The sequence below is a fragment of the Ascaphus truei genome, chromosome 4 (genome assembly GCF_040206685.1).
Source record: "Ascaphus truei isolate aAscTru1 chromosome 4, aAscTru1.hap1, whole genome shotgun sequence".
Classification (NCBI taxonomy): Eukaryota; Metazoa; Chordata; class Amphibia; order Anura; family Ascaphidae; genus Ascaphus; species Ascaphus truei.
In genome coordinates this window covers 24,260,320-24,285,414 of record NC_134486.1, presented here as the reverse complement: position 1 = coordinate 24,285,414, position 25,095 = coordinate 24,260,320, and the positions used below count along the sequence as shown (strand labels likewise).

Below are 25,095 nucleotides of genomic sequence, written 5' to 3'. Positions count from 1 at the left end.
CAATGCAAAAGAAAGACGCCAAGCTTCTCGTATCTAAAGCCAATGGAGATATCGTGCTGGCCTGTAGCTGCTGAATTACATCTTACAACACCGTGAATAACAGCTTATTTTGTTTCGTTCTTTTCAGTGAAGGCAAAAAAGAAGAAAGGAATAATGCGGTTGAAGACCATTAGAACACGGGCAAAATATTCCCGTCAAGCATCAGCTGGAAATACCAAATTCAACAGCGCAACAAAACTGTAAGGACCACTTACTTGTTTGTTAAACTTATCTGTCTGTCATTTTAGCGTAATAGGATGGGTTGCTCGCCTTCTCATGGGGGTATCATTCACAGTATTGCAAAAAATGCAGCAAACCCGTTGAAGAGAAATAAAGCTATTCTTCCTCCAAGCCAGGATAATAGTGGATTTGCAATCCCTTTGCTGGGTAGAAACTCAAGCTGTTACGATCCTGATGGTGAAAGCAATGCTGGGATTGTTAGGCAGAAAGATCATTTGCAAGAAAAGGACCAAAAACCATATCACCAGGACAGAAGTGTGTCCAATATCCATAATGGACCTAATAAAAATGTATCTTTGCCTGAGGATCACAGGAAAGAGGAAACACCTACAAACTTAGACAAAGCAATGGCTAGTTTAAGTTCACAGAAGTTTACCACTGAGAGAATTCCTGTAAGGAAGCACAGCTCAACCGGATCAGAACAAGAACCTGGTTGTGGGTTGCAACAGGAAAGCAACCCAAGGAAAGGTAAAAAATCAAAGAGCCAGAGGATTCTCAAACAAGGTCGGCGTGCTAAGGCAAGAGAAAAACAAATAGCTTTTTGTGAGACGGAGAAGAAAGTGGATTTCCCAGAACTGCTGGTCAAGGCGCATCAAAATGCCTATGCTTACCTGAACCCTAATCTGTCCAAATATGAAGCTATCATATTTATGACAAATCAAGCTACACAGACTCAGCTTTTTATGCAGCAGATGATCAGCTTCATGGCTCTAAGATTTGATGAGATCAACCAGCGGTTGGAAGAAATTGCAGATGATGGGGAAATCTTTTTAAAAGAAGTAGGGGACAACCTTGCCTGGCCTCTTGGAAAAGGGGATCCCACTGAACAACCAGATCTATTGCAGCAGCTGCTGCAGTATACAGTTAACAAAATGCAAACATTAAATGGGACTGTAGCTTCATTGACCTCAAATGCCTTGCAGGAAACTTGCAGCTACCTACAGTCAGCTGCCACAAATTTGCAAGAAAAACTCAAGGTGAAGGAACTCTTTGATGAACGACTTCTTAGGACTATCACACTATTGGAAGCTGCGTCAGTTGGGTCTCCTCAGTCCCATCCAAACGACAGGACTCTATACTCTGAAGATAGTGGAATTGGTGGGGATAACGAATCCATCAAAGAGTGCAGATCCCCTGACAAACTGGGAAGGCAGAGAAGTTGTGATTCATCTGGACAAATAAGTCTGGGAGGAAATCAAGAAATAGCTTCTCAACGAGAGCAGATCGCTAAAACCATGACTGGCGACCTCGCTGCTGAAATGAATTGTAAGGATGTGTTTGATCCAAGAACAAACAAAAAGGAAAATATGAAATGCTCATCAACAGCACAATCAGGCAATTCAACAGTTCCTAGACATTCCAGTCTGGCAGACAGTCTTTCTATGAACTCACTGGACTCCAGTACTACTCTTGAGCAAGACAGTATTAATGACCTGGGATCAACAGACTCTACTGCTAGTGATGATAGTTATGATGAAGGTGAAGATAACAGAAGTTTATCAGTCACATTGCCTCAAAGGCCTCTGACATCCCCAGCAGGAACAAGTGCTTACAAACATTCATCTAAATGGCTAGAGAACCCTGAAAATGAGTTAATGACACTGAAAATTAAAGAGGCCATCAGTGAAAAAATCAAATTCGTTCCCGGGAAATCAAGCAATAATGTGTGGACCAGAGAGGAAGGGGCAAAATCAGACTTGAGGAGGCCCAGCACAGCAACTGGAAGCAACAGGGGAAGCTCAACACACAGAAGATCTAGGTCAGCGGAATCACTCCGAAGCCAGTCTGAGGATCCAACGCTATTAGAACTTCAAAGAACACAAAAAGAGCTCAGCAAAAAGCTGGACAAATTGTATATGTGCAACGGAAATAAAAATAAAGAAACGCAACAAAATACCAATGTTAAATCATTTGTACACAAAAAAGATAGTCATTCCCTGAACTCCTCTACAAACAAACTTAAGGCATGTCTTGATAAAAGTTTTCACATTTTGCCCAGTCAAGACAGAAGATATGATCACAATATAGCATCTGACTTAAAGCACAACAAAAGTATTGCATTGGGAACCACATTATCAACACCGAATGTTAAGAGAGAAGAAAAATGGACTTTGGCTGAACGAAAGCTGGAGAGTGTAAATGTTTCTCCCCGACAGTCTGTTCGTAAACTTATTGAGACGTTTAGTCCACTAGAAGATTCCATAAATCACACAAATGTCAAATCTTTAGGGCCACTTAGGTGCATTAGAAAATTTGGAGTTCCAGTTCTTCCACCCACCATGCTTGCCTTTAGAGGACTAGAACCATTAAATCACAAGCATCATATTTTACCAATAGGTGATGGAAATACTGCAAATATAAATACATTCCCAAGTAAGTTAATCACTACTCTTCCATCTGCAGTATCTCCAGACATGACCACAATTTATACAAATGAGGAAGGAACTGAAGATTTCGAGTACCTGCCTCCCCCTCCTATGGAAATACTTATGGATGATTCATTTAACCTACTCCGATCTGATGAACATGAGAGACGTACAGAAGCAACCTCACCAGAACAAAGCTTGCTCAGTGCCAGATCAGAGTCTTGCACAATGAGGAAAACAGCTACATCTCAAAAAATAAAAGCTTCATTAAATGCAATAGACTTGTTACCAAGTAAAAATAGTACAGGTGGATATATGTCTGTAGATACGAGTTTCAGGAAACAGGAACAACCCTCCACACTCAGAAAATACTCATTAGAATCTGATCATCAACTTGCATCTTGCAGAGAACGAGAAAGGGGTTTTGAGATCCAGAGAAAGCATGAAATAGAACAGGCTGCACATTTGTACAAGCAATCACACAAAATAATCCCCCTGCAGAATCCCAGTGAAGTGACCAAGTCTAGTAATGATGGGGAGATTAAGGAACCATGCATTGATGTACTATCCCTGCTTAAACAAAAACAAGGTTCTTCTCCTTCACAGAGGAGAAATGAAAAGTTCCCAGCAGCAATCAGAAGAATTTCCCCAACAAGAGTAACAGCTCCATCTCCACCAAGTGAGAAAAGATTGACAAGCCCACCAGCAAACAGGGCTATGATCCAAACCCATTCCCGTGTACAAACCAGTCCCCCACCACTGCAGAAGAAAGCTAGCTCTACAGGAAACCCTAAAGTACCAAGCCCCCCTGCTCAAAGGAAGCTGCCTAGTCCCCCATCCCAACGGAAGCTACCAAGCCCTCCGCAAATACGTAGACAACCAAGCCCACCAAGTCAACGTAGACTTCCAAGTCCACCAAGCAGCCGCAGAGAACCTAGTCCTCCTTTGCACTGCACATCCTCTCCTCCGGTTTCACCATCCTTTCCACACAAAGGGTTAAGACGCAGCTCTAATGAGCAACAGCCTTCCTCAAAAATGATTGGCAACGCCCAATCGATATTTTGCCCATCGTCTTCTTCCTTATTTGAAGCAAAGTCACCTTCGCCACCAGGCACTTCTAGTACAGAGGTTGTTTCCAGCCAAGTTACAGCTCCTGTTCTGAGAAACAGTTTTTCCAGTCGTCAGTATGGGGATCAGCAGAGAAGGTTTGCAATGAGTGCTGCCAACCCCCAGCCTTTTGTAAGGAGGTGCTTTTCTGACAGAAGACCAAGGGTTCAGCTTCGCCTTCCAGTGTCAACATCTGATTCAGCTACCAGTGATCCTGCTCTTCAACCAGCTGGGTAAGAAATATACACTTTCTATTCCTATTTCTTACATTGGGATGTACTGTACAGCTCTAAAACAAAACAGGTCTGCAAACCAACAAGGCCTGTACTTACTGGTTTGGTAAAGTGAGCAGTAAAACAGCGTTAGCATAACTTGACCAAAATCTAGTACTGTATGTTCTGTGACATTATTTGAAGGCGTAATTTACACAGGAGTATAATACCTGGCTCTTAATAATAACTCAGAAATAGTGCATGAGCAGAAACTAAAAATTACAGAGATCATATAATCCAGAGTAACTGAGTACTTCAGTATTAGGTGATACTTTTTTTTATTTGGACTAATAATTGATATTATAAGACACGCTTTCGAGAGTTTTTTCTCTTTCTCAGGTCTGCAATACTGATTTAGAAGGATTCCCCGAGTTTAAGAAAGATGTAAAAAAAAAAAACCATATAATCTAAAACAGAGTATGTAGGAAAGAAATGGCAGAGAAAATGGTAAATAAACAGACAGGGCAATACATGAATGAAAGGGACAGTGAGAAATAGGACCACACATCCATCAGTAGTGTGTAGGGGGGTGGGGTGCAGGGAGGGAGAGGGGTTTAATTACTTAATATCATATATGATTACTTGAGATCATATAAGGAGGCTTTAATACAAAATGCAGCTTGTTTGGAAAACAAACAAAGACATGTGAGCCATTTATCAAACTATTTATCAAAGTCTTCCAGATGCAAAAGATCAAAACCACATAGCTTTCCATGGCCTTTCTTCCTTTAATAAATATAGTGTCGTTTTTGACCCTTTAATACACCAGGTATGCAACTCAAATACCTTTAATAATATCCTGCGTGATTGGGAAATGAACATCCTTTCTGTTAAATGATGCACATACTGTATAAATACAAAGGGGTGGACTTAATGCTCAGATATATATATATATATTAAATAATATCTGTTAAATTGAAGTATAATGGGGGGAATGGATCAATGTGTCTTTGTTGGTTATATGAACGGACGTATTCTGCAACAACAGTTGGTTGAGCCATGCTCTTCACAGTCTGAGTCCCACATTGACATACCCATCATTTATTGAATCCTATATTGTATTTCATGTCAGTCGTTTCTACACTAGCCATGATGGGTAGTACGTTTTTACACTGCTAGTTTTGTTTTATATAGCACAAACCACCAGTATGGATTAGTTGAATATATAACGATGATAACATTACGTTTACGATTTTAAAGTCAACTATCAGGTTTTTGAAGACATTTTAAAGTTAAAGCACCAAGAGTCAAGCAATAAAACTTGCTGTGCTCACTTATCTACTACAAAGAATCATATTTGTATAGTTATAGTTTGTTATTATACTGAAACATGGAGTCTCCCTATGGGAGGAAATGGGACTCAAAAGGTGTGGGATGCACAAAATGTGGAAACAAACAGGACTGGATAGGTTTCCCCTGTGTTCCTTCCAATAAGGAATGAATGCCATATAATAATATATAATAATGTTATTATACCGGACTTGTGAAATACAGTCCGTCATTTACCAAATCTCATCCAGAGTTTTAGCAGTTATTCTGGTTCCTACAAAAAACTATTAATTCCTGATTGGGATAAATCTGGTTGATGTTACATTTATATACAGTATTGTAAAACTATTGAAAATATATGTTGTCTTGAGATTTTAGGATCCCGTTGTTCTCCATTATGCAGACCACAATTTATTCATATCGTAACAAAAAGTAGACTTTTTGAGTTTTCTGGAGGGAAAAGGTGTTAGATTTGGAATGTGTTATTAAAAATATAAAAATGTTTAATATCCTAGGATATAATATTCACAGCACGTACTGCACATACAATAAATTAACCATTTTGCAACATGAAAACATCCTCAATCCTAAAAGCAATCATGGTGGGACAGTGAGCCGGTGAGAAGAGGTGTGCTGGGCGGGGAGTGAGTCATACTGAAGTCGGGCTTCTCAGGAAACCTCTCCCAACACCAAAGTGAAGTAATAGCAGTAGCATGTTAAAGAGATTAGATGTGCTGTAAGGAATTGGTAGTCTACCTTTAAAATAAAATTAGATATGTGTAAGCGTTTAAAAAAAAAAATAACTTTCGTCAAACTGTTTTCGCATAAGAAAATCATTAAAAAATTGTCCAATATTCTTATAAAAAATATCAATAAATAATGTCTTTTAAAACAAGGAACAAGAAGAGTACTTACAATTTAGGGACTCGAGCTTTGGGGTGTTTCTACATTCTTGACCTAATTTATTTGTTCTCCGTTTTCTTTTTTTGTTTGTTGTGATATGCAGACTAATTACGCTGCCATCGTTAGCCAAAAGGCTACAGGTGAATCACAGCAAGACTAGAAATATATAGGATTGGTAAAAAATAGTCATTCGCTTTCCACAGGAACTATATGTAATTTTTTTTTTACCTTAATAGTGATTGAATTATTCCAAGAAAGTCGATTATATTAATAAAGTGTTTATGGCGTCAACTTATTATCCTGAGCTTTACAATTTATATAACAACACAATCACACTTAAAGGAATATAATAATATAGATGGGATACTGTATGTGCATCAATACATAAATGTAACATTGGGAGAAAGGCGTTTCTGCCCCAAAGAGCTTACAATCTAATCGGCGTATGGAGAAACAAACAAACAGTAGAAGTTAATTTGTGTGCATAGGTTAGAGCAGAGGTTATCAACTCCAGTTCTCAAGACCCCCCTCAACAGGTCAGGTTTTAAGGATATCCCTGCTTCAGCACAGGTGGTTCAGTTGGAGTTAGAGAGAGAATGGGCTTGGCAGACGTGCAGACGGTGGGAGTTCCAGAGGTAGGGTGTAGCATGTGAGGAGTGTTGTAGGCGGGCGAGAGTGGGGAGATGACAGGCCTGAGCAAAGCATAGAACGCTAGTAGGGGTATAGTGAGTGATTATGAGCTGAGATATACTGCAGGGAGTGGCAGAAGAGGGGTGAGCCATAAAAGAGAGAAGAATCATTGTGTAGTGTTGAGTTTAATAAGGAGTCAACAGAAAGTTTTCAGGAGGAGAAAAGCAGAGATTGACAGGAGAGTGAGGTTATCCTCACTGCTGCATTTTCTATAAATTGTAGCGTAGAAGGCTGCGATGCATTGAGGTCAGTAAGTAGAAGGTTTCAGTATTCCAGACTGGAGAGAATGAGGGCACGTATAAACATTTTAGTAGTAGAGAAACAGAGAAAAGGTTGTATTTTAGTGAAGTTGCTAAGAAAGAAGCACCAAGATTTAGCAATAGAATTAAGGTGAGAGGAGAACGAAGAAGAGTCAAATATGACACCTAAGCGGGATTGGTGAACTGGGCTGTTGGTAGTATTACTGATTGTGATGGAAAGGGGCACAATGGGGCTTGATGTAGGTGCACGTGCAGCTTGGTCTATGACATATTTAGTTTGAGGCATTTAGCTGCCATACGCAGTAGGGAATTTTCCATTAGGCCCGATAGGCCTGGACCAAAATTTCCACCCCCAAACACAGAGGCCACGCTCTCAGGCTTGATGGGAAGTTCCTTACCTGCTGCCACCACTGCCTCGCCTTCTTTCTGCAGCGTCAAATGACGCTGCGACGTCACATGGTGTCTCGTTGCCATGGCGTCAAATTATGTTGTGCCGTCGCGTTGCCGTGGCAACGATACACCGTGTGACATCGCATTTGTGACGTCGGCAGTGTCAATTGAAGCTGTGATTTTGAAGAAGACGGAGGGCGGCAGCACGAAGGAGGCGGCACCAGGTGAGTGCCGAGGGGCGGCGAATCAGGATATCCGCCGCTGGCCATACGGGATGAGATTGCTGTGAGACAATTGGAGACTGTACTGTTCTGGAATTGTATTGGAAATGTGAGGTTTGCTGAGGATAGATACAGCTGTGTGTCATCTGCATACAGGTGATATTTGAAGCCAAGTGAATGAATATGGTCACCAAGGTAGAGTGTATAGAGAGAATAGAGAAAAAGTCCCAGAAGCGAGCCTCGCGGTGCATCAACAGATAGATCAACAGAGGTAGAAGAGCTAGGAAATAGATAGGTTAGAAATAGATACACTAAAGAGAAAGGTGCGTAGAACACCAGGAGAGGACTTTGTCCTGAACACCAAGGGAGTGGAAAGGAGAAGTAGGAGGTAAACAGTAGCTACAGACAGGGCGAGTAGAATAAAAAGAGAGTATTTTCATTGGGATTTAGCCATGGGGAGGTCATTTGCTACTTTGGTGCTACAGTATCTAAGTAGATTGCGCAGTGTGAAAACCTGATTGTAGGGGGTCTAACAGAGGATAGGAGCTGAGGAAAGAAGGCATGAAGGAAGTTATAAGCCAGTCCGAGCAGGAGAGAGACAGGGCAATAGTTAGATAGTTTAGTGAGGTTAACGCTCGTGTTCTTGGGGATTGGCCTCCCAATAGCATGTTTAAAGGGGGAAGGAAAGACATCAGAGGAGAGGGTTAAGTTGAAAATGTAAATAAATGCAGGGATCCAGGTTAGGAGCAAGAGGTCAGAGAAGGTAAGAATGAAGGGGGTTAAGCTAGCAGGTAGTAGAGAGGAGAGAGGAGAAGAATAACTGAAATAGGTCCTCTGTTAGAGGGGAGAAGTGATGTAGAGTAGATGAAGGGGGGTTCAGGAGAATAGGTGTAGAGTAGTGGTTTTCAACCTTTTTTGGTTAAGGAACCCTAGAATTATATTGCGAAATTCTGGGGAACCCCAACCCTCTCTTCACCCGTCTCTCACTCCCCCCGTCTCTCTCTTTCCCCCCACCCCGTCTGTCCGTCTCTGTCTTTCCCCCCGTCCATCTCACCTCCCCTCTTACATCCCCTCTCTCGTCCCCTCTAACACCCCCTCTCTATTCCACTCTTACACTCCTCTGCTCTTCCCCTTTTACACCCATTTTTAACTTGCCCTTTCACACTCCCCCCTCTATCTCTTCCCCTCTTATACCTCCCCTCTTTTCCCCTCTTACAACCCCCTCTCTTCACCTCTTACAACCCCCCTTTCTTCTCCTCTCTTCCCCTCAAACACCCCGCTCTCTTACCCTTTCACACTCCCCCCTCTCCCTTTCTCACTCTCCCCCTCACACACCCCTTTCTCTCTTCCCCTCTCACACTCCTCCCCTCCCCCCTCTCTCTCTTCCCCTCTTACACTCCTCCTCTCTTCCCCTCTTACACATTCCTCTCACTCTCCCCCCTCTTTCCCTCACATTCCCCCGCCCTATCTCCCCGTTTACACCCCACCTCTCTTCCCCTCTCACAAGCCCCCACACTCTCACTTCCCCTCACACTCCCCCCTCTCACACCCTTCTCTCTCTCTCTTCCTCTCTCACACTCCCTCCCCTCTCAGACTCCCCCTCTCTCTCTCTTCCACTCTCACACACCCCTCCTCCTCTCTCTTCCCTTCTTACATGCTCCTCTCACACTTCCCCCTATCTCTCTTTCCCTCTCACACTCCCCCATCTCTCTCTTCCCCTCTTACATTCCCCCTCGCTTTCTTCCCCGCTTATAGTTCCCTCACACTCCTCCTTCTCACACTCCCCACCTCTCTTCCCCTCTCACACTTCCTCCTCTTTCTCTTCCCCCTTTAACAATCCCTCCTCTCTCTCTTACACTCCTACCTTCTCTCTTCCCCTTTTACACTCCTCCTTTTTCTTCCCCTCTTACACTACCCCCTCTCTCTTCCACCTTTCACACTCCCCCCTCTATCTACCCTCACTCTCCCCTCTCTCTTTCTCATACTCCCCCATCTCTCTCTTCCCCTCTTGCATTCCCCCTCGCTCTCTTCCCCGCTTATAGTGCCCTCACACTCCTCCTTCTCACACTCCCCACCTCTCTCTTCCCCTCTCACACTTCCTCCTCTCTCTCTTACACTCCTACCTTCTCTCTTCCCCTTTTACACTCCTCCTTTTTCTTCCCCTCTTACACTACCCCCTCTCTCTTCCACCTTTCACACTCCCCCCTCTATCTACCCTCACTCTCCCCTCTCTCTTTCTCATACTCCCCCTTCTCTCTCTTCCGGTCGCACTCCCCCCTCTCCCTCTCTTACTCCACCCTCTCACTCCTTCACCTCCCCCTCTTCCTGGCGTAGTTTCCAAGCCGCGGCCGCTTTGTTCAATTCTCAGAACTGGGCCGCAGAAAGTGGGACTGAAATATTCTGAAGCTGTCTCGCTGCTATTTCTCCTTGAGCATCTTTTGGTACATTCAAATTTCCCGCTGCTGCTCTGGCGCCGGGCCTTTCTCTCATGCCGGTGGCTGCAGGGGGCCCGACCGGCACTGGACGTTGGCGTATTGTCCAGCTGAGCGCAAACCTGATCGGCAGAAGGGCTCAGAGCAGGAACTATACCGTAACTGGCAGCTCATATTCTCAGCGTTGAGAGAACACAAGAAGTGCAACTGTGGCTCTTATATATATATATATGTAGATACCCAACGGTATATACCACAGACCTATATGGGGAACATCAGGTGTTATATAAATATTCTACCACGGTCAAAAAGTTATTTGGGGTTAACCACTAATGGTCTATCCCTTTATCCAGACCAATAGTGTGTATCTACGGTGAGTATAGCTATTGAGCGTATTAACTCATGGAGGCAAAAAGGTGCTTACACTCTGGCACTAAATACCCACGCAAGGTCAAATTGTGATTCAGCGCTAACCATTACGAGGCTAGCTCTCTATCCAGACCTGTACCTAGGTGATACTCCAATGTTCCATCATGGTCAAAGAGTGATTTTGGGTTTACCATGTATAGGCTATCCCATTATCCAGACCAATAGCGAGTATCCACAGTGACTATTGCTACTAAGCTAACACGCTTTTGGAGTTGTAAAGGTGCCTAGTATATGGTACTGAATGCACCAATGCAAGGTCTACTAGAGATATAGGGTTAACCATTACTAGGTTATCCCCTTATCCAGACCGACACCCGGGAGTGGTTATTACAGGTATTTACTACCAACTGCATGGGACCAACAGTCACTCATGAACGTTATTTAATCTGACTCGTTAAGCACAGATGTGCCTATCGGCGCCTTCACGAGACAAGCTCTATAGTATTCAGTAGCACTAACAGTGGGACTATATATCTGGGCATTAGCGATTGATAACCCTATGTACAATTAATTACAGGTATATTGCACACGGTCAGCCAAATTATTCTACACTTGAGAACCCCACTTATTGCACTGACGCAGGCGCGTACTTCTAGGTGTGTGTTTTCCAGTACTCTAGTACAACGGTGCGCACAGTGGGGGACGCGACCCCCCAGGGGGGTGGGAGATTTTGCTGGGGGGGCGCGGGCAGTTGCAGAGGTCCCGCGTTCTTCCCCCAGGCATTTAAATTAAATGCCGGGGGATCGCGTGAGGCAACTGTTTACTCACGCTGTGTGACGCGTCGCCATGGCAGACAAGGCCGCGGCGCTGTGTGATGTGACATCACACGCGGAAAATTATGCCGCGGGTCACGTGACGTCACATGACCCAGCAGCGTCATCTGATGGGAAGGTAGCCGGGGGGCGTGAGAGCCGGGGGGAGAGAGACAGTGGGGAGCAGCACTAAAGTTTGTGCTCCCCTGCTCTAGTAGACACCCCCCCCTTGCCAGTCCTGCCGAGGCTTTTGTTTTAATTCGCTTCTTCGTCTAGACACTTAGCTAAGTCAATCACCTTCATTTAGACTCACACGTTTATTGCGTTCAGTTTTATTTTAGATTTGGAGCATAGCTCTTTAATAAAGTGTTTTTTAATTGTGACATCATATCATTAGACAATCCTTGTATATCCTACCTCCATTAGTCCCACCTTGCGTGTTGCCTTTGTGGATAACACTTGATAGAGAATCTCCTGATGAAGTCTCGTTCGAGACAAAACGCGTAGAGTGCAGTGGTAGTTACTGTCCAGTTTTTACGTTTATTACACCCCACTCATGTGCTTCAGCATATTTTTGCTGTGCTGGTAGCATTTTATTCAGCCGTCCAGCCCGTTTTCCATTGCGAATTCACTCCGGTTGAAACTCACTGACGTCACCGAGTTCTCGCGAGATTTGGATCAGAGAACTCACTGTGTGACGCCGGAGCAAGTGAGAGGCAGCGTCCCTCGTGCATCTCGGTCCCTGCAAGGACACAGAGGGGCTACTGCAGCAGGATTTACCAGGGATTATACAACGAAATCCTGCATACCGTGTTCCTGCGACTGACGGGCTGAGTTTTTACTCAAAAATGCTTTATAATCAGCTATGTTTGTGAGTGTGTATTTTTAAATCCTTCATTCCATAAACTTTATTGTTATACTTTTTTACGCTATGAGTGCGCCTGTTTTTTTTGTGTTTTTATAGATATATATATATAATATATATATATAATATGAAACACAAGAGCGCACCAAGGGTCAAGATTTAAGTAAACAAATTGAAAAATAACAAGTAATAACTTACATATAGAGATATATAATTCCAGTAGGGCAGTGCAGGGGCAACAGTCCTGGTGGTATCCTGGGCGCAGGGGGATGGTGCTGAGGCTTACTGGTCAGTCCCGCGCGCTGGGGCTGGCTGGCTCGGCACCACGTTGTTGTTCCTTCCGGGTTGCGGCTTCTCGCAGGACCCGTGGATAGTAGCCCACCACAAACGCCGGTTCTCCAATGAAACTCACTCCGGCGAACCGAAAGAGCCTCTGATTGTTTTTAGGAGTGCTGGGACTTGCTCCACCAATTGGCTGGTTACCAATAGCACTGTGTATATATAGCGGCTCCCGCTCACTTAGGCAATTTTAACAAAGCCCTGCGGTTAGAATGAGGACTGGCTGGGACACAGGGATCCAGATTGTCCAGTCACGCTGAACCTCTTACAAACGTACCTCTCTATTTATTCAGTCTCTGCAAATAAAATATTGTCATTAAATACATTTTTTGGTGATAAAGTACCCAGTAGGCCTTAAAGAGGCAATTTCATTTTGTGTGAATGAATTTTTTTTCATATAGAGAGACTTGAAGCCGGGGGTCTCTGGTGCCGGTAGCTGCCCTTCTCGGCTACCAGGGTTCACAATATGTCCGCTCTTCAGAGATCTCAGGCTCTGCGGGCCAATAGGAAGCCGGAAGCAGGAGCTTCGAAGCTGAAAGCCCAGCTTGCTGAGTCAGAGCACCTGCTTTGGAGCGAAGGATCTCCAGAAGCTAAGGGGGGTCCCCAGAGCTGAAATTAACGGGGTTCAGCTGCAGATTCAAGTCCATATATTTTTTTTAATAAAACTTTTTTTTTGTTTTTTTAATTCACCACCTTGGACGGCTCCTTTAATAATTTCGGAAAGGCTGCGATGCCGACAGGACTCGAAACCTAGAAAACGAGCAGTTACACAAGGGAACTGCAACCAAACTCTACAGCTCTACATTGCACGAAGCATATGGCTTCCCACGACATTGCTCATGATAAAGTATTGTCTCCTAACATTTATGGAGATTAGTGCAGCACTCCACTCATTGCATGATTATAATGTACAGTGCGGGAAACCTGTTTTAACTGGCACCTGTAGGTTTGATTAATGACCCACACCGGGCTCTATTGCTAAAATATGTTAAGATCAAATGGCATCATTTGTTTGGGGTTTTTTGTTTTTTTTGCTCTTGGAAACATTGTTAGTCTGGGTGTAAATCATAGCATGGGGTAATTACGCGTCGCAGGTTATCTGACGCTCGCGTTGTAAGAATTTTACAGCTATGCAAACTGAAGATGATCTCAAAGCCAATCAAGCAGAATGCATATTGCATACGTGTTATGAATAGTGCATATTGGTTGTGACTGTGGTTGTGACATGGTTTAGGGCCAGCATACTGTAAGAGATCTAAATGAAGTTATAGAACACGGTGCTTTCACAGCGGCACCGTTCTCTTCAAATGTGTTGTCAAAGGCAGGGGTTCTCAACTCAAGACCCCCCAACAGGAAAGGTTTCGAGGATATCCCTGCATCAGCACAGGTGGATCAATCAGTCCCTGCTTCAGTACAGGTGGCTCAATCAGTCCCTGCTTCAGCACAGGTGGACCGAGCCACCGATTGAGCCACCTGTGCTGAAGCTGGGATATCCTCAAAACCTTTCCTGTTGGGGGGTTCTTGAGAACTGCAGCTGAGCACCCCTGGTCGAACGCATTTAACATATAGAATTGCAGACAACCGTCTGTGTTTGCTCCAAGGCGGGTACGTCTGCCTCTCCCCTTTACAGGAACTGAACTCTTTATGCTTCTCTCCTGTCTCACAACTCATAAAAAATCAACGCTAATTACGGTGGCAAATTCACATTTTTGCTGTCAAAAATGACACGCTCATAACAGCACCCAAACATTGCCACTCCTCTCTTAAACAGGGTATTGTTTGAACCTGTCTGCTCCAAGGCAAGGGGATATTGGTCCTGCCCTCTCCGAGATAAAGATACAAGCAACCCCTTTGCAGACGAGCCTCTTCAATGTATTTGTTTGAAACATGGTCTCTCTCATTTGATAAATATATGTAAGAAAATATGTATGAAACCTGGAAAGGGAAACACTGCACACAGTGCGGAGGCCGCCAACCCCAGTCTTCAAGTACCGCTAACAGGGCCGGTTTTCAGGATTTCCCTGCTTGAGCACTGGGGTTTCAGTCAAAATGATGGAGCTACCTGTGTTAATGAGAGGAGAGTCTTAAAATCTTGACTGTTAGTGGTGCTTGAGGACTGGAGCAGGGAACCTTTGCATGTTTTAATACTGGAGAACGCAGCGAGATTTTCTGGGGGGGTGCAGCAGGTACAGAGGTCCCGCACTCTCCCCCAAGTCATTTCAATTAAATGCCGGGGGACGGCGCGAGGTCTCTGTAACTCACTTCCCTGGGTTCCAGCGGCGTGTCGTCATGGTATCCCGACATCAAATGATGTCCAGTGAGGTCACGTGGCATTGCGTTACCGTGGCAACATGATGTTACATGACCCCGCAGTGTCATTTGACGCCGGAGCTAAGCAGGGGAGGAGAGCAGGCAGGGGGGAAAGTTTGCGCTCCCCTGATTTAGTAGATAAAGAAAATGTCTCTAACTTCACCACGTTTGCCATGGACAATACCCACATTCTGCCGCTAATGCCACCACGTGTGCCATGGACAATACCCACATTCTGCCGCTAACGCCACCACGTGTGCCAGTCAATACCCACATTCTGCCGCTAACTCCACCACGTGTGCCATGGATAATACCCACACTCTGCCTCTAACTCCACCACGTGTGCCATGGACAATACCCACATTCTGCCTCTAACTCCACCACGTGTGCCATGGATAATACCCACACTCTGCCTCTAACTCCACCACGTGTGCCATGGATAATACCCACACTCTGCCTCTAACTCCACCACGTGTGCCATGGACAATACCCACACTCTGCCGCTAACGCCACCACGTGTGCCATGTCAATACCCACATTCTGCCGCTAACGCCACCACGTGTACCGTGGATAATACCCACATTCTGCCACTAACGCCACCACGTGTGCCATGGACAATACCCATACTCTGCCTCTAACACCACCACGTGTGCCATGGACAATACCCACACTCTGCTTCTAACACCACCACGTGTGCCATGGACAATACCCATGCTGCCTCTAACGCCACCACGTGTGCCATGGACAATACCCACACTCTGCCTCTAACGCCACCACGTGTGCCATGGACAATACCCCTACTCTGCCTCTAACAACACCACGTATGCCATGGACAATACCCACACTCTGCCTCTAACTCCTCCACGTGTGCCATGGACAATACCCATACTCTGCCTCTAACAGCACCATGTGTGCCATGGACAATACCCACACTCTGCCTCTAACGCCACCACGTTTGCCATGAACAAAACCCACACTCTGCCTCTCCAGCACCACGTGTGCCATGGACAGTACCCACACTCTGCCTCTAACACCACCACGTGTGCCATGGACAATACCCACACTGCCTCTAACGCCACCACGTGTGCCATGGACAAAACCCACACTGCCTCTAACACCACCACGTGTGCCATGGACAATACCCACACTGCCTCTAACGCCACCACGTGTGCCATGGACAATACCCACACTCTGCCTCTAACTCCACCACGTGTGCCATGGACAATACCCACATTGCCTCTAACGCCACCACGTGTGCCATGGATAATACCCACACTGCCTCTAACACCACCACGTGTGCCATGGACAATACCCACACTGCCTCTAACGCCACCACGTGTGCCATGGACAATACCCACACTCTGCCTCTAACACCACCACGTGTGCCATGGACAATACCCACACTGCCTCTAACGCCGCCACGTGTGCCATGGACAATACCCACACTGCCTCTAACACCACCACGTGTGCCATGGACAATACCCACACTGCCTCTAACACCACCACGTGTGCCATGGACAATACCCACATCATTTAGTTTTGCGTTAGCTGTATGTATTTTCTAATCAGAGACATTTCCTCGATGCCCAAACTCAGAGTTCTCAAATGTACAGAGAGTGACAATGAGCGCTATTTCTGTACATTTTGCAATGTATTTGTTACAATGCCACACCGTGTGACCATTGCTTTACCCTTAGCTAAAATTTCCAATAGGATTTACTGCTTATGTGAATTTTTGTTCCACCTCTCTAGATATGTCAACACTTTTTGCCCAAGTTGGCGAACCTTCGCCCAAGAAAAATGTGCGCCATTTTAAATGGTCGCAAGCAGCTCACCCAGTAAAAGACCAACTCAGTTCCTTAGCCTGACATAGGATTTTTGGCGAGCGGGAAAGCCCCTTTTCAGAGTTCAGATGTTGTTTACAGATATAGATTCGCTGGTGAAATTCCCCAATTTTGCTAGAACTTAGACACGCTCCAGCAAAATCTTCAGAGCTTTTTGAGGGAACATTTTGCCAATGTTAGCACTTTTTTGGAAACTTTGACCAAAACAGCAACGAACCGTATTTCTGCAAGTTTGCATGTCTCTCCCTACTTATATTCCAATTTCCGCAAGGTAGCTCGGAGAAAGCGGCCACACGGAGTAGTAATACATTCAGTGCACTTCATCCTGACACACTTCTGGCTTCTTGAAATGGAGTTAGTGTGCGCTGTCCTCCGCTTCCCCTCTCCTCCCTGCCTATGGACGGACTCCAGAAGCTGCGCACGCACACACACCCATGAGGGCTCTGTTGAAGACATTGGGCTAGCTGTTAATCATCACGTAAGCCCCCATTCCCTAAGATCTTTGAACTCAACGAGTGCCTTGGGTTACTGAGGCTTGCCCTCTGGTAGTGTTGTGTGTTGTGTGATTCATTGGATATTATGATCCGGTCTTAATTTTAAGTATGTTGTACATGTATTAGTGTACATATAAATTGTGGTTGGTAGTACATACTGTCTCTGTGGTTTCTCTCATGCGCCCCTTTTGTTTTATTTTACACTACTGGCTTCTGACATGACTAACACGGCGGCCTCCTGCGTATTAAATGAAGAATATCTGACTCATACAATATGAGATTTCATTTTGCATAACTATCTTTCAATGAACGTAAATGACTCATTAAATTGACACTACCTGAAATTCCTGAATTGACATTAAGGGACCTATTTACTAACTTAAAGCCCAGTCAATCGACGTTGTCCCTCAGCAGCCATAGGGTGTCTCATGGCTTAGCACCACTTAGTAATTCTGGCCCTAAATGGTACTGAACAATTGAAGCCTTTATCGTTTCAGCTAAAGGAACTGATAAATGCAATGGCAATCGCAGTTTGGTGAATAGAGACCATCAGAATTTGGCTCATGTGTCTCTTATCATAAAAGTATCAAACACTGGTCTGATTTAGCTACAGCTTATTAGCATGTGATTCGGGGGAGTGTCATTTAACCTTTAGGCTGCCCTTATGACGTTCCTTGTACATCATGAAGGCTGGCTGGCCAGGGGTCCTTATGATGGACGGGGAACACCATGCTATGTTTGCTTGCTAGGGAGAAGTTCGCGTTCACTGCTCCATCGGAGTGTTGAACGCGATCTGATCATTGCTGGAGCCCCTTCTACTTCTGCTCGTGTCTCCAGGGGCGGTTGTGACCACATGCTGCCAACCTTCTAGCAGCGAAAAAGGTTTAACAAAGGTAGAAGGTGTAGACCCGAGGAAAATGTAATTAGTTGCAGCAGTGGCTGCTTAGTGGACAGCCATGTTTCACAATTTGTGGGACAAAATATCTGCCAATTTTGAAACGTTCTGGACCAATTCATGGGCATCAAGTTTAACCTTTGCGGTGCCATTTAGGCACGACAGAGGCCCTATTGTTGTACCAGGTATGTCATAGTAAAAATGCTGGTTGTCTATGGGATTATCGGAGTGATCAGTCTGATCGATACGGAAGTGGAGCCCATTCCCTGTTGACATCAGCTGGCTGGTGGTCGCAGCCATGTCATTGCTACTATAGCAATCACGTGGACACGTCGGGGTGCTGCCCGACCTCCGGCGGGTAAAGGTTTAAGAAATGGGCTTATCATGTGTCTTACATTTTGATACAGACAAAAAGAAATAAACTGATGTACAGTAACTAAACGCTTTGAATGTGTCACCGGCGAAGAACAGCAGTATATGTCAAGACTATTGTGTTTTATAAGGTGGGAGGAAAATGCGCAAAACATTAGAGATTGATTATTAACAAAGGTGAATGGAATTAAACTAAACGTGTCAAACCCGATACCTCTGATCCTCCTGCACTCTTTAAAAAAGAATCCCAATTAATTTCATGGGTTTAATTAACTAAATTCTCAGCTTATTACACCAGTTAAAGGCATAGTGTAGGAGGTGTCTAGCGTGAGTTTTATATTGGCGTTATTAATTTCTTGTAGAAAATGTTTGACCAAAGACCCCACCTGTTGACCTGAGAAAGATGCTGAGAGCGCATGTGTAGCTGTGTACTGAAAATATTCAGATGTGTACTGTAGGTGTTAAGGAGTTGTGTAAACTATAGCAATCCTATACAAGTGCAAAAGGGAAGGATCTGTAAAAATGAAACCAGATCTGGCATAATATATTCTTGTGTTTTTTCCTTTAAGAGCAGAATAAAGTGTTGCGTAAATGCTACACCAACAGGATTATGTGTCCCAGTATATACCTATTAATAGCATTGACATGGCCTGCTTAGTATAACACAGTCATTTGTCATTAGTGTCTCAATATAAGCCTCTTTTCTGATTTCAGGGCCGAGGAGTCTGCACGGAAGGATAGTGAACATTGGAACAGCCAATGTTTAGCAGAGCTCAAAGTGACCAGTCAGGCGGCATCACATCCGGAGCTATGTGTTGTGGGACTGGGCTTCCAGAAGGACTAACTGCAGGGGGTTAAAGAACCCTGAGGCAATGAAGAAACAGCACAAATTCTTTTTATAAACACATGAACTCATTTTGTATCCAGAGACGGAAAAAGAGTCTGCAAGTTCATAAATACAAAAGTGTTATGGGCTTTGGAAATGAACATATACTGTATACGTATGTATGCATTAACTGGACATGTATTGGGAGGTCTCAGCCGGATAAACCAGTGTATTTCTTGTAAATACAGTATGTTATCATTATTTTAATGATAAATAAGGTGAGGTTTGGAACTCCCTCACACTAGTCTCCAAACGGCAAAACTGGGGTAAGAAAAATATGTATCAAAGAAAAACAAATCCCATTGATAAAAAAACCCATAAAGGAAAATGCAAATAGCATTTGGTAGAAATAAAATGGACCTTAATGTAGCTATTTAGCATGTTTGTTTGTTTTTTACCACAGATCCACCAACTCTACTACTATCCATCATTCCTGAACTTGGAGATGCATAAATTGCCTTATTCCGAGTGGCTAATTCCTTTTAGTCATTTTAGTCCCTGAGGCACATGGAGATAAAGTGACTTGCCCAAGGTCACAGGGAGAACCGACACTAGGATTTCATCTCCGTTCAGGGCATCAAAGTCAGTGTTCTTACCACTAAGCTACTCGTTCAGCCAGGGCAGCTTGTTCTCCCACTGCTACAGTATGTAGCCAGAGACCTGATATGATTTCTAACAGGGGGGTGTAGCATCTCAATAAACCAGCGCTGTGCTTGGCTGCGAAATGGAACAAACATGCGGCCCTCTTGCACTGATCAGAGATGTGCGGGTCTGTAACGGTATGACCAAGGAGGCGCGAGCTTCACACCCCTCCCCCTCTCCCCCCTTTCCGAATACCCATATACCTAAAACATACAAATAAACGAGAGGACCCAGTTTTGGAGGCAAAACGGCCGGGGCTTGTTTATTAATAACAACTGGGGATAGCGTACCACCTGTCCGCGCCAGAATGCTCAGGGCTGGACAACGCGAAGGAGGCACCCGGAAGTACGTCCCGATGACCTGCCCCCTTGCTTCAACACCATGCTTTACTAGCCCCATGCCCCTTCTGGCGGGACAAGCACCTACCCCCCCACCCCCCCAACTGCCACCGCGACAAAGCAATTGGTCCACTGACCCCTCCATCAATCTTTTCTTCCTTGTTTTCAAAAAGATTAACTTAAATATCTGCAAAATAAAGAAAAGTTAACATTGAAATAAAATTACCCGAAATAACTTAACCAATGGGTGGGTGGGTGTGAAACTTCTGCAACACCAAGGAACAAGTGACAGTTGCTTGTTCCTTGGTTCTAATTTAAAACTAACCGCCTCAACTGCCACACTGATTGCTCACGCGAACATCATGACAGTTAGGGGGAGGGGGGGCGCACCCCCCCTGTCAGTGGCAATTGCCGTCCATGCGGGCAAGGCCAGCTCTATAATTAAATATAGTGTGTGTGCAGCGCACAGCCAAGAAAGGGGATGAGGAGCAGGTCTGGCAAAAAATCTTTATTTTGAGTCCATAAAAACGGGGGTTACAACCTTCAACGCGTTTTGTGCACCGCAGGCACTTTAACATCATGACAGTTAGGGGGAGGGGGGGCGCACCCCCCCCCCCCCCTGTCAGTGGCAATTGCCGTCCATGCGGGCAAGGCCAGCTCTATAATTATCTTTCAATAAATTGCAGCGGGAGGTTTTGGTTCCATATTATTTCCTAAATATCTGTACCATTTAAAGGCTTACCATAAGAAACTTTACAGCACCAGAAGAGCGCTTCACTGGAAATGGACCTTTTATATCAAGATACAAGGATGGTACAAATGCTATTCTACAAATTCAACTTCATTTTTATTTGCAGAGCATACATTTATATTGCAAGGCAATCAATGTGCTATTCATCGTGTTACTGCGGCTCCTCTAACACTGATTATGTCTAATATCCTATGGGTTAAGGAGCTGGTTTGACAAGAAGCATGTGGTTATTGACAACTATATTCTTATCATTATTTAATATGAGGTATACTGTCATGTGTAAAGACTGATGCATAGCATAGGCCACCATACACAATAAGACTGTGCTTCCATCAAGGGGTTGAGCTCAAGATGTTCTTGCTGATATCTCAACTCTAAAATGCAAATATGTTGGGGATTAATTAAGTAGTGTTCATTTTCTTAATTTGACCCCTAACTCCTCCAGGGTGGTATGGGACCCCTCCAGGGTGGTATGGGACCCCTCCAGGGCGGTATGGGACACCTCCAGGGCAGTATGGGACCCCTCCAGGGTGGTATGGGACTATTATACGCAGACGTTTTGCCGCCCCTGTTTAAACACTGGCCGTTTTGGCCCCAAGGTACAGGTAGGTCCGGAAATAATTGGACACTGACAATTTTCATAATTTTGGCTCTGTATGCCACCACAATGGATTTGAAATGAAACAACCGAGATGCAATAGAAGTGCAGACTTTCAGCTTTAATTCAAGGTGTTGAACAAAAATATTGTATGAAACGTTTAGAAATTGCAACCATTTTCATACACAGTCCCCTTATTTCAGGAGCTCAAATGTAATTGGACAAATTAACACAATCATAAATAAAATGTTCATTTTCAATACATTGTCGAGAATCCTTTGCAGGCAATGACTGTTTGAAGTCTGGAACGCATGGACATCACCAAACACTGGGTTTCCTCCTTTGTGATGCTTTGCCAGGCCTTTACTGCAGCTGTCTTCAGTTGTTGTTTGTCTGTGGGTCTTTCTGCCTTAAGTTTTGTCTACAGCAAGTGAAATGCATGCTCGATCGGGTTGAGATCAGGTGATTGACTCGGCCATTGCAGAATATTCCACTTCTTTGTTTTAAAAAACTCCTGGGTTGCTTTCGCAGTATGTTTTGGGTCATTGTCCATCTGTAAAGTGAAGCGCCGTCCAATCAACTTCGCTGAATTTGGCTGAATCTGAACAGAAAATATATACCTATACACTTCAGAAGTCATCCAGCTGCTTCTGTCTTCTGTCACATCATCAATAAACACTAGTGACCCAGTGCCATTGGAAGCCATGCATGCCCATGTCATCACGCTGCCTCCACCGTGTTTTACAGATGATGTGGTATGCTCCGGATCATGAGCCGTTCCAAGCCTTCTCCATACTTTTTTCTTCCCATCATTCTGATACAGGTTGATCTTAGTTTCATCTGTCCAAAGAATGCTGTTCCAGAACTTGGCTGGCTTTTTTAGATATTGTTTGGCAAAGTCTAATCTGGCCTTTCTATTCCTGAGGCTTATGAATGGTTTTCACCTTGTGGTGAACCCTCTGTATTTGCTATCGTGAAGTCTTCTCTTTATGGTAGACTTGAATAATGATATGCCTACCTCCTGGAGAGTGTTCTTCACTTGGCTGGATGTTGTGAGGGGTTTTTTCTTAACCATGGAAAGGATCCTACGATCATTCACCACTGTTGTCTTCCGTGGACGTCCAGGCCTTTTTGTGTTGCAGAGCTTACCAGTGCGTTCTTTTATTCTCAGAATGTACCAAACTATTGATTTGGCCACTCCTAATGTTCCTGCTATCTCTCTGATGGATTTTCTTTTTTTTTGTAGCCTAAGGATGCCCTGTTTCACTTGCATTGAGAGCTCCTTTGACCACATGTTGTGGGTAGACAGCTTCCAAATGCGAATGCCACACCTGGAATCAACTCCAGACCTTTCATCTGCTTAATTGATGATGAAATAACGAAGGAATAGCCCACACCTGTCCATGAAACAGCTTTTGTCCAATTACTTTTGGTCCCTTGAAAAAGAGGGGGCTACATATTAAAGAGATGTAATTCCTAAACCCTTCCTCCAATTTGGATGTGAATACCCTCAAATTAAAGCTTATAAACTGAACTTTAAGCCCATATTCATTATTTAACTGTAACTTGAATTTGTTATGGTACACAGCTGAAATAACAAAACTTGTATCAGTGTCCAATTATTTACGGACCTAACTGTAGGTGATTTGTGTTAGGTTTAGGATTCTTACTGTAAGGGGTTAAGGTTTTTATGGGAATGGGGTTAACGGGGTAAGGTTTTTTAGGGTGAGTACTAAGGTTAGTGTTCTTAGGGTAAGGGGTTAAAGTTTTTAGGGTATGTAGTTAAGGTTTTTAGGCTAAGAAGGTAAGAGGTAAAGGATTTTAGGGTAAGAGGTAAAGGATTTTAGGGTAAGAGGTAAAGGATTTTAGGGTAAGAGGTAAAGGATTTTTTTGGTAAGCAGGTAAGGGGTAAAGGATTTTAGGGTAAGTGGTTAACAGGGTAAGGTTTTTAGGGTAAGGGGTTAACATTTTTAGGGTAAGCAGGTAAGGGATAAAGAATTTTAGGGCAAGCGGTTAACTGGGTAAGGTTTTTATGGTAAGGGGGTTAGAAAACCTGAGGCAGACGAATGTCCGAAGCGGCGGCTGAACGACCGCATCCAAATGTCCCGGACCGCCGCCAGGGACCTGCTACACATTGGGGCGGGTGACTAAAAGATTTGGAACAAAAATAAGAAACATCTTAATCAATACAGCATAAAATAATGTTTATTTCACTCGCATGCAGCACGCCACTAAATCAGCCAATCCGATAGGAGAGGTGTGATGTTGCACATTTTCCCCAGTGTTTAAGGTCTTGGTGAATGGGGATACTGAAGGGTCTTATCCTCTGAGGGGAAATGCATGAGAGAGTCGCTGAAGCCGTTTGGGGTGGTAGTTTGCACGATATTCTGCAGCTAACTGAGAGTGGACCAGCGAACCATTATTAGGAGCAGAACTAGTGTTAGAACGTATATAATAAACCCCAGCAACACTGTACAGTACATCAACAAAGCTATTGACTTGTGGTCGTAGTCCAATGTTGCCTGTGTATTGTGTATAGTGAGCGTTGAAGACAGTATCACCGGAGGGTGCCTTTAAAAATATAAAGCAAGGGGGAAAAAATCTTCATTTATAATGGCTTTCATGATGTCCGTTCTCTTTGCTCTTGGAGCAGATGCAACTAGACCGTCGAGCCTGTGATTTAGCCACCTGTGCTGAAGCTGGGATATCCTTAAAACCTGACATGTTGGGGGGGGGAGGTGTTTTGAGGACTGGAGTTGAGCTCCCCAGACGCAAGGCACTTTACAACCTGTTCACTTGAATGGACTATAGCGTGCCTTACGATGTAGTATCACTTAATGAATGTAGACTATATATGTTTCTAGCAAACACATACCCTCTGAAAGTCCCTGAACAATCAAGGCTCTGGTAATCACGCTCTACATGTAGAGACATTTACCACAAAGCTGGCAGGAAAGATGTTTGTTCAGCTTGTACCATTTGTGGAAGTGGGTCTCGGCCGTTCATGCTTCAGAAGCGGATGACATGGGGACTGATTGGTATTTGGGAGTGACACTGCGTAGACTTGTAGACTATGTACGGGTATTTGGGAGTGACACTGCGTAGACTTGTAGCCTGTACGGGTATTTGGGAGTGACACTGTGTAGACTTGTAGACTATGTACGGGCATTTGGGAGTGACACTGCTTGGACTTGTAGACTATGTACGGGTATTTGGGAGTGACAATGCGTAGACTTGTAGACTTGTAGACTATGTACGGGTATTTGGAAGTGACACTGCATAGACTTGTAGACTATGTACGGGTATTTGGAAGTGACACTGCGTAGACTTGTAGACTATGTACAGGTATTTGGGAGTGAACTGCTTAGACTTGTAGACTATGTACGGGTAT

The 25,095-nt window shown here is 44.3% G+C and overlaps 1 protein-coding gene across 1 annotated transcript; it reads left to right on the top strand.

Moving 5' to 3' along the window:
* PCARE (photoreceptor cilium actin regulator) lies at positions 1 to 24,229 on the top strand. Its single transcript, XM_075595427.1, has 2 exons — positions 1 to 3,985; positions 19,204 to 24,229. The coding sequence occupies exons 1-2, from the start codon at positions 297 to 299 to the stop codon at positions 19,331 to 19,333; spliced, it is 3,819 nt and encodes a 1,272-aa protein (XP_075451542.1). The 5' UTR covers positions 1 to 296; the 3' UTR covers positions 19,334 to 24,229.
* Positions 24,230 to 25,095: the final 866 nt, after the last annotated feature.